Source organism: Salvelinus namaycush, chromosome 12 (assembly GCF_016432855.1).
Source record: "Salvelinus namaycush isolate Seneca chromosome 12, SaNama_1.0, whole genome shotgun sequence".
Taxonomy (NCBI): Eukaryota; Metazoa; Chordata; class Actinopteri; order Salmoniformes; family Salmonidae; genus Salvelinus; species Salvelinus namaycush.
In genome coordinates this window covers 22,355,445-22,371,327 of record NC_052318.1, presented here as the reverse complement: position 1 = coordinate 22,371,327, position 15,883 = coordinate 22,355,445, and the positions used below count along the sequence as shown (strand labels likewise).

General features: G+C 41.5%; 1 protein-coding gene and 1 pseudogene across 1 annotated transcript; both read right to left on the bottom strand.

The window, feature by feature from the left end:
* Positions 1 to 503: 503 nt before the first annotated feature.
* LOC120057426 (uncharacterized protein C11orf87 homolog) lies at positions 504 to 989 on the bottom strand. The gene has a single exon (XM_039006052.1). It carries the CDS (start codon positions 987 to 989, stop codon positions 504 to 506), a length of 486 nt encoding a protein of 161 aa, XP_038861980.1.
* A 10,581-nt stretch (positions 990 to 11,570) lies between these two features.
* LOC120057433 overlaps positions 11,571 to 15,883 on the bottom strand; it is a 113,289-nt pseudogene continuing 108,976 nt past the window's right edge.

Genomic DNA, 15,883 nt, shown 5'->3' with positions numbered 1-15,883 from the left:
TAATTCTACCATTTGCAAGTCCAGTAGTAGAAATAGTCGCAGAAATAAATACTTTAGAATACTTGGACAAGTAGCAATTTACATCTACACAACGAAATTGTGCTAGGGGCACATGAATGTATCTACATTTCAGCACCATGGACAGCGCTCTTTCTAGTGGGCCAGGGATTTCATAACCACGGACAGCGCTCTTTCTTGTGGCCTGTCTTCAATTTACAATACTCTACCAAATGGTCCTTTGCTGAAATTATTCCACAAATGTATTCCAATATACTGACGGACTCTACTTTTATACACGATTTACAAACGTGGCACATATCAATCCACTCGGTGTGATTTATGATGAAAATGGCAAACATAGTTCCTTGAGGTCATATTGTTTGTTTTTGTGCCATATTGCTTTCCCAGTTAATCCCAAATTGATGTTTTTTGTCAATTACACCTGAACTATAACGTGGATGTTGTTTATTTACAAAGTCCCAACACTTTCAATTGCAACGTTATCAAGACAAGACGACCGTTTCCAGCACTTGTCCGTCTCCTTGCTCAATGTGTGCCATATCCAATTCTGACGCATTATTTGTAATGGGTAAGGTACCGACGTCCTCCTGAATGTGACAACTGGTATTTTGGACAGCGGAGTGTGGCCGGTGTTCGCCATCTCGAGGCGATGGTCGGACAATAATACATGGTCTCGTAGGCTCTCTCTTCGCCTTGGTGGACGGGCTGAGGTTGTCACGCTCGTATTCCTCCTGGGCACGTTGGATCTTCCTCTTCTTCATTCTCCTCTTGTTAAAGTGAAATGCTGCCAGGGAAACCAATATTATCCCAATTATCATGGCCACCAGTACCATGAGCGCAAAGGTCGAGGAGAACGGTTGGAAGAAGCGGCCAATTTGGTCCATGCAGGTACCATTGGTTTGCGAAGCTCCGTTGTAGATGCACAGTGGTATGGAGAGACCCAAACCCTCGGACTCCTTGTTTGTCATTTCGTTGGGCTTTGATTTCCACTTCGGGGTAGTAATATGTCCTCTCCAACCTCAGCGCGACGAGGCAAATGGAATCAAAGGCCTTGACTGTCCCATTAGATTGACCTAAATGGAAATTAAAACGCCGTTGAGATCAGTGGCAACATGTTAAGAATACAATAAGCCAATAACATTGTGTAGCGAGACTACAGTGGTATGCATATGCCATCAGTGTATAGGCTCACCATTCACGGCACGCCCGATTAAATTATTTAAATAATTGAGAGGACTATTAGGCGTGCATAATTGCGCGTCAGTTAAGAGATTACAACAAATGTATGGCTCCAGAACAAAAATCATAATTCTATTTGGACGACAGAGCCATAATTAAATTCCATACAATTCCAATCAGTTTACTGCAAAAGTTCCTATGTGAATAGGGAAAAGATGCACTTGAGACTTGCATCTGCAGCATCCAGGCTACTACAATTACAATGAAACGAATGTACTTACATGAAACAATACGTGGTCACCATGATTTAAGCTAGGCTATTTTCAAGAGTCAGAAATTCAAAAAAACACTTGGAATATTTCAGTCTGTTCGTTTATGTTTGAGGGAAAAATAGATGTTTTAATCTCTTACCTGGTGAAACTGTCTAGTCGAAGCCGTTTCAGAGTCGAGGACCGGCCGGAGTGGCGATATGTGGAGCAGAGAGAATTATCATGGATCGCAATGACGTATCCCACAATGCGAAAGCTGTACTCTGTCCACACACACCCACAGTGGATGCACATCTGTGTTCCACATTCATCACTTGAGTCTACATTGCAGGCTCCTCTGCAGGCTCCTCTGCCTTCTGAAAAGCTTAGAGGAAACGTATACAGTAGAACATCAAGCGTAGCCTATACGACCTACAGATACGCGATCAATAAACTGAAAAAACGCCTTGAACCCCAACGTACATTATATTGGTCACATGCACGCACTTCAGCAAAAGCATGCAACATAGTGTGGAGCTGTTCCCCACGACACTGGTGCTGAAATCATCTGCACAGCATCACGACTACAGTCAGTCTACCTAAGACTATCGACATTGCATTTCACTCACTTTTACTTCTCACATGGTCATATGCTTGGTCAAACCAACTTAGCTTTCGACCCTGATGCATTGGGACTGCCATGGTGATGCAGGTTGTTTAAAAGGAAAGCTGGTGTCAAACGGAATTGATAGAGATTACTGGCATTCATGAGGATGGGAGCAGAAATAACTCTAAATCAATCACTTCACATAAGTAAACTTGAAGTATCACTGGACTGTATTTGTAGTAGGCTAAAGCAGCATTTCCTTGTCAAGAGAGGCTAGTGGGCCCACTTTTACACAGCAAGTTTCATTAGTAGGGTATGCCTAAGTGGCCCATTGTAAAAAAAAAAATGCTTGACTTGGCCAACAGTAAAGGCAGATCTTAGAGCTGCCAATGCCACAGTTTACAGTCAGGATCTTATAAAAATGGTTTGAGTCTACCGAAGGGGAGCTGGTAAATCAAATTACCCCATTTCCTGTGGTAAAGGATAAATCCATGCAACATGATCTCACGAACTCACTGTAAAACTGATGTTTAGCCAAAAGATGCAAACATCACACTGCGAGGCTCCAGCAAGATATAATGTAAGCTAAATGTTTTCAAATGTGCAACCAGGTTGCCCAAATTCCCGACCAATATGCAGGGCTCATTCGCTCCTGAAAATTATGACATTACCCATGTCCAAATTATGACTTTGAGGATGCAAGAACCTTGAGGGCCATACATTAGAAAAAGTTGAAGTTTAACCTGGACCTCTGTCTCTTAAAATCGTTGACGTAGTTGCACGTGGTCAAACACTGTTAGCTGTTCCCATCAGATAACCTGACAGACTTAGCCCTGTGCTAAACTGCGAGCTTGTCAGGATTATATCCGGTTGAAATACCTTATTAGCCAATTAAAATCGTTGCTTTCGTTGGACGTGATCCAACACCTGTTCATGAAAGCGCACTTAACAGCAGTCCAATGGCACGTTCTGAAAATCAAAGCACTAGACCACATGCATTTGTCTGACAGGTCATATAGCTGGCTTCACACTGTAGAGCGCCTAGAACTCCTCATATTTGTCTGACAGGTCATATAGCTGGCTTCACACTGTAGAGCGCCTAGAACTCCTCATATTTGTCTGACAGGTCATATAGCTGGCTTCACACTGTAGAGCGCCTAGAACTCCTCATATTTGTCTGACAGGTCATATAGCTGGCTTCACACTGTAGAGCGCCTAGAACTCCTCATATTTGTCTGACAGGTCATATAGCTGGCTTCACACTGTAGAGCGCCTAGAACTCCTCATATTTGTCGTAGATGGTGAAAGGGTTCGAATCCCACTTTAGTTCCCCCCCTTGTAAATGAAGATTACGAATGCATTTAATGAGGAGCTTCTTGTTAGAGTCCGTCTTGCAGACCAAGACACAGGCTACTGGCACTGCTACATAAATAATCGTCCCTACTATAGGCTATATTACATAGACGTGTATGCTACACTTACATGTACAACATTTCATATGGATTATTATAATCATCCACTGTCACATATGCATTATTTTAATGAAGCGTCGAGGAGCAGCAGTGAACAGTGTTTTCACTGTAACAAAAATGCTTGATGCAAGGGGGGCTAGAATTAACAGTTAACGTGCACTATTGTTTTAGAGTCAACCGCTTTAGTAGTGCGTACCACCAGGAAGCAATGATTAAGATTGTACATGACAGCTATTTGAAGTCCATAAGGCTCTTTAATTTTTTTAACGATGTATTACAAACTTAAAATGTTATAGACCTCCTTTATCTTTTTTTTAGGAAAATTGTGGTATTTTGTCATACGTGAATTTGTCTAAAGTTAGTAGCTAATAGCCTAGTCAAGGATGCATCATCATGCAATATTGGCACTCTACACTTGAGACAGATGAGCGGGACAATAGTAAACCTTGAATTTAGAGATTTAAAATATCCCTCTGGTGGCCAAGTTGACCTATTTTAAGTAATGCCATTGGTTGGTGGATATAAAGTCTGAAATATTTGATTGGCTGATGCAGAATTTGTGACAGGAAAAAATCACTGTCAGCTGGTGAGGTTAGCGTAGGGCTAACGTATGCCAGGTTATTTGATGGGACCAGCTACAATGTAGCGTTCTATCACCTGCAACTACGTTGACGATTGTAATTGGCAGATGCACATTTTGATCTGATTTAATTTAATTTTTTAAATGTTTGCAAGTATGGACCCCTGTCAGGGTCAGATAAGGAAAGGGAAGGTTAAAGCTGAGCTCCGCATAACATGCTGACCACACCACTTGCGTTACGTGCGCGAGCATCGCAAAATAAATGTACACAATCATGTTATTCAATCATTGCACCCACACTGCTTTCGTGTGCGTTGACGTTCGACGCGCTGCAAGTCCTGCCTCTCCCATCTCCTCATTGTTTTTTAGGAGCATATACCCACGTGGGTGATTGAAAGATGAACTGGGGTCCACACTCCATTCGGTTGTGGTAATGCATCTTAAAGTTGGTTGCCAACCGCCATATAAAGTCCGAAGAAGGAAGCCTGAAGGAGGAGATATTACTAGAAACTGATCAATTGTCGGAGTAGAGGACCTTGTGCATTTCAGATAAAATAACAACCCAATGTTTATATCCCAGGACAAATTAAGTTGTAACAGCATGCTAGCCAACTAAATTGCCATAAATGTTTAATGCTTTTTGACCTGTCAACAAATTAATATAGTTGGTTCAGAGTTTGTTTTGATATTTCAACCTGCATGTCCTGATCGTGTTTGGTGTGGATGGACAAAATCAACATGCGCGCAATAGCAGACACACGCATGCGGTCTGGTCAGCATGTAAGGTGAAGTAGCAGCACTGAATGCCCCAGGCACATTTGTTATTGTTTTTTAAACAGAGCAGAGGAGCATCTTGCATCGTAGTAAAAAATAAATAGAACAGTAGTGTATGTACTACTACGCGTGTGTAGCACATGGGGTTGTGTGAAACTTAAGCCTCATTATTTAGCTTTGAGGTGGCGCGATCGGCATAAGATGCTTGAGGGCGGTGGTCACGTGTGTTTGAGGGCAGAGGTCCCGCGTTGGTGCCAGGTATGGGCAGAATTGGGAGGAAGTGGTACTCGCTAAGAAAGCATCGTGACATCCTTTTCAAGTGCAATGATGTCCGAGGGGGAACATTTTTAGTTTTAAGTAACGTCTTTGTTGTTGCAATATCGCAAACGGACGTTGCAGTTTCACTGCTATGGATTCCAGAAGTATAGTATAAAGCAGGATCAATGAGTTAGCCAGCTAAATATTCTGAAATAACTTCTTATTTTTAATAAAGATAAGCTTGAAATATGCATGGTCTAATTGATTCAACAAACAAAAACACATGTTTAGCTTCCATAATAAATCAGAAAATCAATAGTTATTTTTGGTTGTTTATTAAAGTTAGCTGGCTAACTCATTGATCCTGCTTTGCAGTATACCCCTCAGTTTCAAGATCATGGGAGAAGTTAAAATAGAAAACATAATTTTGTTTTTTTAAACCTCAAATCAAGGAAGTGCCTGCAATCCAACGGAAACTTTTGGCAATCCCATTTTGGGGTCAAAACTCCTGGTTGGGAACCCCAAACTAGAGGATAGTAGAAGCAAACACTCCTGAGTCAATACACACATACATAAATTATTGTTGCATCTTGGGGCCTGGCAGAGGTTCTCTCTCCACTGTGTTCAATCGTTAACAAGGTGAACTCGTTAGACAAACACAGATAGAATCATTGTTTCTCATTGCTGTGACTGATAATGACTAGGAAAATGACACACTATTTACAAAGATAGGGAGATTTTCTTTCCCCCACAAAAATGCCTGAATTGAACTCATCACTCACAGTGAAATGTGACTGATATTTGAGTCACACTGCATTACAGCAATCTTTACTCCATCAAACAATCCCGAGGAGCCACAGCAAACATCACCATGAGATGTGCATGGAATATCAACATACTGCACACACTCAAGATGACAAACTAGACCTTATAACATCAACAAGGAAACGAGGAAAATAAAAGTCTACAAATGGAACCATCTACTCAATGCTATACTATGGCAATGGTATATAGGGGCAGGGTTATTTTCTACCCCTCTACACTATTACAAGGGCCAGTTCTGAGAAGCATTGGTAATACTGAGACAAAGATGTTGATAATAAGTGACCAAAGAGGAGCTTGAGGGCTATGGTCTTTTGGCCATATGAGTGGATTGGAGTGGGTCAAGCTTGTCCTCTGCGCATAAAGAAAGGAAGGAAGATAAGGTTGGAAAAATTGGGGCAAAGTGGATGGCGAGGCGAGTGGAGGGCACACAGCCCTGATGGATGACTGTGGACACAGACAGCTTAAAACTTAAGGAACTGCCTCCATCCGCACCCATCACACACAACTTCATCAGCTCCATTTGTCACTGCCGTGAGCAGGGCCTGACTGTTTGCTGCTCCGGCTAAGTTTGATAAGGTCATTGTGGGAGAAACTCACTTTGCTGCTCCGTCTTCTGCAGTCTATATTTTCCCCCTCTCTAATTATGTAGATTTAGTTGGAAAGGACAGGCAGAGGACTGCGCTAAAACCCAGTAATCCAGCCTTCCCTGGATTACTCACTCTCTCAAAGCACAGCAAAAGGGGGAGTCAACACCACAAAAAGGCCATCTGCTTCATTCCCAAAATTGGGGACCGATTTAAAGGCCATATATTATACAAATGGCAAAAGCCAGATACGCTTCTAATAAGTGGGTAGCATCTAAACATTACACCTTTAGTCTTTTACTGTATAAAAACCCAGACTGCATTGAAAAGGGGATTTACGGCTGTGCAACTTTCAGGTCTCTTAAGAGGTATATTCAAATAAAACTCAACATTGTTCCACACTTGTTATAAGTAGATATTACCATATATCTTTCAATAGCTTTTCCACAAAAATGATACAATGACAAAAGGAGGCCATTTTCAGTACGGAAGCAACAATAGAGATGTGCTGACTTTCTATTTTGAGAGTACATTACTGTAAAATAGCTGTGAAGATAATGCAGCTCCCCTGGTTAACCACTGACCACTGACATGTTAAAGGGAGAGTAAGACGAGTGCCTATGGGCTTTACAGAAAGGAAAAACAAAGTACTGCAGAGGAAGGTGACCTCTCAAGCACACTAAGTGGGTTTAAGACATCTTTCATACATAACTACTCATAGAAATAAATGAAAAACTATTGGATTTCAGGAAGTTAAATCTCTGTCCCAAATATTTTCAAGTGATCAGTTCTGTAACAGGAGGAGACAACAAATGTCAAAAACACTAAAATACACTCTGGGGTGGCAGATTATGAAAAAGCCCATCCTGGCATTCTACAGCATTCGGGATCTGCTAAATTACACTGAACAAAAATAAAAATGCAACATGTAAAGTGTTGGTCCCATGTTTCATGAGATGAAATAAAAGATCCCAAAAATGTTCCATATGCACAAAAGACTAACTTGATCATTACACAGGTGCACCTTGTGCTGTGGACAATAAAAGGCCACTCTAAAATATGCATTTGTGTCACACAACACAATGCCACAGATGTCTCAAGTTGAGGGAGTGTGCCATTGGCATGCTGACTACAGGAATGTCCATCAGAGCTGTTGCCAGAGAATTGGATGTTTATTTATCATAAGCTGCCTCCGTAATATTAGAGAATTTGGCAGTACGTCCAACTGGTCTCACAACCGCAGACTACGTGTAACCGGCATCACGTTTCAGCATAATGCACAGCCCCATATCGCAAGGATCTGTACACAATTCCTGGAAGCTGAAAATGTCCCAGTTCTTCCATGGCCTGCACACTCACCAAACATGTCACCCATTGAGCAGCTTGGGATGCTCTAGATCAACGTGAACGACAGCGTGTTCCAGTTCCAGAAACTTTGCACAGCCATTGAAGAGGTGTGGGACAACATTCCACAGGACACAAATCAACAGTCTGATCAACTCTATACGAAGGAGATGTCACACGCTGCATGAGGCAAGTGGTAGTCATACCAGATACTGACTAGTTCTCTGATCCACGCCTCTTTCTTTAAGGTATCTGTGACCAACAAATGCATATCTGTATTCTCAGTCATGTGAAATCCATAGATTAGGACTGATTTCCTTATATGAACTGTAACTCAGTCAAGTCTTTGAATATTGTTGCATGTTGCTTTTCTATTTTTTTCCCCAGCGTAAGTTATGTCAATCACAAGGGAGTCATAGGCAAGGCCTACGCCCATGTAATCTTTGAACATGAACATGTGCTGGGAGCTGGAGGTCTGAAAGCTGCCCCAGGCGAGCCTCAGACATGAAAGCACTTTCTTCTCTGTGAAAGGCATAACAAGCTGCACCACCGATGCCAATAAAAGTAATGGAATACCTTGAAGTCCCTGTCACCAACTGTGCCCCATTATTCTGAGCAAACGCCTGGGGTATCTCTAGAGATATTGGGACTAAGTGCACTATACTATTATGACATGTCACACAGAAGTCTAATTTTGTGATGTCCCACAATTTGCATTGGGTTTTGTCATACCTAGGATTACAAAATGACCGTAACTTTACCAAAAAATGTCCAGAAATCCTGGTTAGAATATTCCTGTCATCAAGAATAAGCAGGACATCTGGGAATCCTTCATCCAGAACTTCTGGAAAACCTAAGAATCTTACCAGAAAGTTAAGGGAATTTTGCAACTCTAGTCACACCTATTTTGATATTACCGTCAATGACATGGATCTTTCATTTCTATCAAGTCAAGTGGCGCTACAGCCGAGCATAAAAAAATTAACGAATAAGCCCCCCAAAAAAGTGGGATAAAGCAATAACCGGTAATGGGACACAGATGGTGACTGGGACTTGAAGGTATTACATTACTGTTGTTTCTTTTGGTCCAGTGATGCAGCAATTTATGCTTCACACAGAGAAGGCAGTGGTTTGAAGTAATCTGACCCTGCATTGGCTTAAAGCCAGAGAAAGGGCAGCTTTCAAAGCTGGAACTGCAGTGAGGGGAAAGGGGGAATAGGACAAGTGGAGACAGAAAAAAAAAACATAATGAAAAAGCCAGTGAGAGCTAGAGAACAAAACCGAGAGAGGAGTAAGATGTAATGGGGGGAAACAGTGTGATGGAGAGCAACAAGAGTGAAAAAGAGTACCAACGGGACAGCAAGAGAACATTTAACACAAAAAGTTAAAGGGTCAGAAAATAGAGAGTGGTTTTGTGATCTGGGACAAGCATGTCTGCATAATGTACACTGCCAGTCAAAACTTTGGACACACCTACTCATTCCAGGGTTTTTCTTTTTACTATTTTCTACATTGTAGAATAACAGTGAAAACATCAAAACTATGAAACAACACATACGGAATCACGTTGTAACCAAAAAAGTGTTAAACAAATCAAAATATATTTTAGATTTCAGATTCTTCAAAGTATCAACCCTTTGCCCTGATGACAGCTTTGCACACTCTTGGCATTCTCTCAACCAGCTTCACCTGGAAAGCTTTACCAACAGTTTTGAATGAGTTCCCATATACTCTGAGCACTCGTTGACTGCTTTTACTTCACTCTGCGGTCCAACTCATCCCAAACCATCTCAATTGGGTTGAGGTCGGGTGATTGTGGAGGCCAGGTCATCTGATGCAGCACACCATCACTTTCCTTCTTGGCCAAATAGCCCTTACACAGCCTGGAGGTGTGTTGGGTCATTGTCCTGTTGAAAAACAAATGATAGTACCACTAAGCGCAAACCAGATGGGATGGCGTATCGCTGCTGTGGTAGCCATGATGGTTAAGTGTGCCTTGAATTGTAAATAAATCCCCAACAGTGTCACCAGCAAAGCACCCCCACACCTCCTCCTCCATGCTTCATGGTGGGAACCACACATGCGGAGATCATCTGTTCACCTATTCTGCGTCTCACAAAGACATGGCGGTTGGAACCAAAAATCTCAAATTTGGACTCATTAGAGCAAAGGACAGATTTCCGACCGGTCTAATGTCCATTGCTCGGGTCTCTTGGCCCAAGCATGTCTCTTTTTCTTATTGGTGTCCTTTAGTATTGGTTTCTTTGCAGCAATTCGACCATGAAAGCCTGATTCACACAGTCTCTTCTGAACAGTTGATGTTATGTGTCTGTTAATTGAACTCTGTGAAGCATTTATTTGGGCTGCAATTTCTAAGGCTGGTAACTCTAATGAACTTATCCTCTGCAGCAGAGGTAACTCTGGGTCTTCCTTTCCTGTAGCGGTCCTCATGAGAGACAGTTTCATCATAGCGCTTGATGGTTTTTGCACTGCACTTGAAGAAAATGTCAAAGTTCTTAATTTTTCGGATTGACTGACCTTCATATCTTAAAGTAATGATGGACTGTCATTTCTCTCTGCTTATTTGAGCTGTTCTGCCATAATATGGACTTGGTCTTTTACCAAATATGGCTATCTTCTGTATACCACCCCTACCTTGTCACAACACAACTGATTAGCTCAAACGCATTAACGAAATAAATTCCACTAATTAACATGGCACACCTGTTAATTGAAATGCATTCCAGGTGACTACCTTATGAAGCTGGTTGAGAGAATGCCAAGTGTGCAAAGCTGTCAAGACAAAGGGTGGCTACTTTGAAGAATCTCAAATATATTTTGATTTGTTTAACACGTTTTTGGTTACTACATCATTCCATGTGTTATTTCATAGTTTTGATGTCTTCACTATTATTCTACAATGTAGAAAATAGCACAAATAAAGAAAAACTCTGGAATGAGTAGGTGTGTTCAAACTTCTGACTTGTACTGTACATCTGTCAGCCTGCCAGTCCCCCCCCGTAGTGTGTGGAGCATGTCTCTGGTGAGACCACAGGGGCTAGAAGGAATTATACATTAATTTCCTTCTAGAATGTGTCAAAGTCATTTACATCTGTGAAAAAAAAAACATAAAAGTGGGCTTCAGGCTTTAACCAAGTGAATGGTGGCCCCTGCATCGAGCTAGAATCAAATCATTCCAGACAAGGTGCAGTATGTTCCATGCCATTATATTACAATAGACATCACTTGGAACGAGATGCAGAGAAACACGTACGCCAAGGAAATGGTTGTGTGATATTACTTTGTCATAAAATGGATGGGTACTTGAAAGGTTATTTTAGAACAAAGAGAAACACTTGAGCAGAAAAGTAAAACAGTATGTGGATAGGTACTAACTAAAGCACTTGTCAATTTTTTTCCATGTTAAATAGCTTTTTTTTTTTTTTACCAAACAAGCACAGGTAACTACAGTAAAACAATCACATGTAACAGTAAATTGTATGTTTTATTTGACAGTTTGGGAAATCTCTAATCTTCCCAAAATAGTGGGGAACATCCAAATAATGACGACAAGACATTGAAGAGGATCCTCCATAACACAGAGTGTTCGGTAAATGTCCTCTCTTTCGCGAGCCCTAGCGCCGGTTCCCTAGCAGATGCAGGACCAGCTCTTCGTCCTCAGCCAGAGAGAGGCCAGTGTCCAGGGGCTTGGCAGCTGCCTGTTGCCTTGGTCTCTTCCTCACCAGAGTCATCGCTGCAGTCACTGAGGCTGCGCTTCCTCATCCCAGCAGCAGGGCTTTAAACAAAGAGAGGAGAAAGGTTTCAACAATCAGTTTAGCTCACATCAATGGGAGTGCAGTTTATATTGAGGGTCGGTCTATGGAGATGGCTTTGAAAGAAAGGTGTTATGAGACATACCATGGTTCATGGGGATCTGTGTAAGACAGAGGTAGAGGATTGCAACCCTGGGAGGTACCTTGGTTAAAATTCTTCCAATGTTGCTAGCTATTTGATTGCATGAGGCTGCTCAAGATTCTTTGTAATTGAGAGGGATGGAAAGAGGCACCCGTCTCATATTCATCTGATAGGGGAGATAGCTGGCTCTCTTTATTCAAAGTTGTGAGATGGCTTGGAAATAAGCAGTTCTAAAGAAATCTCCAGGACTCTCAGTGTCGGGATGATCAGACACCAGCAATGGCGTAATTGGATTAATTGAAAAAATAAGCCGAAAAAAAAAAGTCTAAAACTTGGGGAACACAACTTAACTTTGATTAAGTCAATTGGTGTGGATCAAGGGAGTGGGGAATGATTTATCATGTGAACAGGAAGCAGAGTGAAACACAGTTATTGCTGATAGAGCTGTCTCTCCTATTATCTGCACCTCTGATTCTTGACACTCCACAGCTCAGGGGCTGGGTGGTGAGCACTAGGAATACAAAATGGCTACCATGCATGCAGAACCCCATTGGGGGTCAATTCATTAGGGCACACTGTAGGAAAACGGTTCGCAACGGAAATATAAAACAAGCATTCTTTTGTTGGATGGTACCGCCTGTTTCTTCCAATTAATATATAATGCGTTACTTTTAAAGTAACCTTGCCAACCACAAACATGCAGGCAAGTGCATTTTCTTGACACAGTCTTTCCGCTAGCCATAAAGAGGAGTAATTTCACCCAAAGTAAAAAGGGGAAAACCAGTGGTACATTTGTCTTGCTTTGCTGTTTGTTAGTGCTAACAGGGTGGTTCTCTCTAACCTTAGCCCATGGTGAACACAACCTGAGCCCAAATTAAGAACTTAGTTTGTAGAAAATCTTTTTGGTGCACATAGTGAAAACATGAGAATTTGGGGAATGGTCCCACCTGATCAGAGTAAATTGTTTGCAATTTTAATCTATACTGAACAAAAATATAAAACGCAACATAAAACATTTCTTCGACTTTGCTGAGTTACAGTTCATATAAGGAAATCAGTCAATTTAAATCAATTCATTAGGCCCTAATCTATGGATTTCACATGACTGGGCAGGGCCTGGGAGGGCATATGCCCAGCCAATAAGAATGAGTTTTCCCCCACAAAAGGGCTTTAGAGACAGAAATATTCCTCATCCTTATTTTCATTCCATTCCACTGTTCTGACCTGTATAATAAAGTTGTGAACCGGTTAAAACCAGAAAAAGTACTGGTTTATATTGTTCCTTTCTATTCCTTTTTTAACTTGTTAAGTCAACAGTTTTTACAATTAGCTCATTTAGCTTATTAAATGATTCCACCAGTCAACGCAGATTGAGCAGCTTTCTATGGACCAGGCAAGCTATTTGTTTACATGCTTGATGGACAAGTGTAGGGTGTGAGATGCGATTGAAATTTTGCGGGGTGAGTGCGAGATGGGGGTGGACATGGAGGCTTGGCTTAAAGCTCTGAACATCATGATATGACATGCATTATAAAGTGCTTAGGATATTAGTAGGCGTATAATTACTTTACTGAATTGCATAATTATATGCTAGCTAGATAACTACACTGAACAAAAATATAAACGCAACATGAAACAATTTCAAAGATCTTACTGAGTTACAGTTCATATCAGGAAATCAGTCAATTGAAATAAATTCATCAGGCTCTAATCTATGGATTTCACGTGACTGGGAATACAGATGTGCATCTGTTGGTCATAGATAACTTCAAAAAAACAAATAGGGGCGTGGATCAGAAAACCAGTCACTATTTGGTGTGACCACCATTTGCCTCATGCAGCTAGACATCTCCTTTGCATTGAGTTGATCAGGCTATTGATTGTGGCCTGTGGAATGTTGTCCAACTCTTCTTCAATGGCTGTGCTTAGTTCCTGGATATTGTCGGGAACCGGAACACGCCATTGTACACGTCGATCCAGAGCATCCCAAATATGATCAATGAGTGATATGTCTAATGAGTATGCAGGCCATGGAAGACCTGGAACATTTTCAGCTTCCAGGAATTATGTACAGATCCTTCCGACATGGGGGTACGTTATCATGCTGGAACATGAGGTGATAGCGGCGAATGAATGGCACAATAATGGGCCTTAGGATCTCGTCACGGTATCTCTGTGCATTCAAATTGCCATCCATAAAATGTAATTGTGTTCATTGTCCGCAGCTTATGCCTGCCCATACCATAACCCCACCTCCCCATGAGGCACTCTGTTCACAACGTTGACATGAGCAAACTGCTCGACCACACAATGCCATACACGCGTCTGCCATCTACCACCTTTTGTTTCCAGCACGAGGTGCGCCTGTGTAATGATCATGCTGTTTAATAAGCTTGTTGATATGCCACACCTGTCAGGTGGCTGGATTATCTCGAAAGAAGTAATCTCGAAAGAAGTAAAGTAATGCTCACTAACAGGGATGTAAACAAATTTGAGAACAACATTTTAGAGAAAAAAGATTTGAGAGGAAGGTACATTTTGGGAATCTTTCATTTGAGCTCATGAAACATGTGACCAACACTTTTCATGTTGCGTTTATATTTTTGTTCAGTGTAGCTACGGAGGAGCGGCTAATATAGAGTAACTTTAAACATCCGAGAGTTGGCTCAACGCCGAGGCTAGCTCAACACCCTGGACCAGAGCTTGCTAACAAGCTTGTGTGTGGAGTGGCACCAGACTTCAAAACATGTCTTAACTTTTTGTTATTAATAAATCCAATGTGAAACATACAATAATAACTATAGCATCCTTAACAACCCTAGAAAACTAGATGGCAGGACGACACTGGAAGGAGAAGTTTGAGTGACAGTGCCTTACATAGGCACTTTGATGGCCTCGGAACATAAAAGGATATTATTAACCAGTTCCCATGTATTTAAAATAATGTCTATCTTATTTGTCCTGCAGTCTGAACAGCCAAAAATCACATGGAATCAGATATTTCAACACACATTTCACACCACCTTCGTAGCTATTCTGTTGACAGTTTGACAAGAACATGTGGTAGCTAATTAGCTAGTTAATTGTTTACAAACAAATGAGTGGATGTGCTAGAAAGCTAAACAGCTACCCAGCTAGCTAGTTGACTGCCTTGGCTAGCTAGTTGACTGCCTTGGCTAGCTAGTTGACTGCCTTGGCTAGCTAGTTGACTGCCTTGGCTAGCTAGTTGACTGCCTTGGCTAGCCAAAAAGGACTTGTTTTGAAGGTTGGATAATCATATCCTTTGAGGTTTAAAAAAAAGTGTTTTTACACTATGATTTTGAACATTGAGAAATGTTCATGCAGGCGTTGTCGTCACCTTCGTTTGCTACATAAACTTCTGAGTGATGGGAAGCACGAGCACACCACCACCAATCAGCCTACACCATTGTGCACACACCCGTCGTTACTATGACAACTAGCATAGCCATGTCAACAAATGCTGTCTGAACTGCTGTCTGAACACACACAAATTTGATTTGGTCACTTGTAACTTGCTGTTTGGACTGTCAGTACTCCAAAACAGATTTGTCTTGCAGTGTGAACAAGGCTTAAGTCTGTTGAATCATTTAAGGCTTTTCTCCAGTGGATGCACACATAACTGTATATGGTGGTATATAATGTATAGACTGGAATGGGGTTAACAACTGATTAGAGGGAATGTTTCATATGTTATGGCCCTCACGTCAGTCATGGCTTAAGTTGGGTTGCAAACATAATTTATTCCGATCAGGTGGGACGATTCCCCAACATCTAATGTTCTTACTATCTGCACCAAACAGATTTTCTACAAACTAAGTTCTTAATTTGGGCTCAGGTTGTGTTCACCATGGGCTAAGGTTAGAGAGAACCACCCTGTCAGCACTAACAAACAGCAAAGCAAGACAAATGTACCACTGGTTTTCCCCTTCCTTTTTTACTTTGGGTGAAATTACTCCTCTTTCTTGTTAGCAGAAAGACTGTCAAGAGAGTGCAGAAAGACTGTCAAGAGAGTTCACTTGTCTATATGTTTGTGGTTGGCAAGGTTACTGTTAAAA

Bases quoted from the DNA above. Each gene is read 5' to 3' on its own strand.
- LOC120057426 (XM_039006052.1), bottom strand. From the start codon at position 989: ATGACAAACAAGGAGTCCGAGGGTTTGGGTCTCTCCATACCACTGTGC.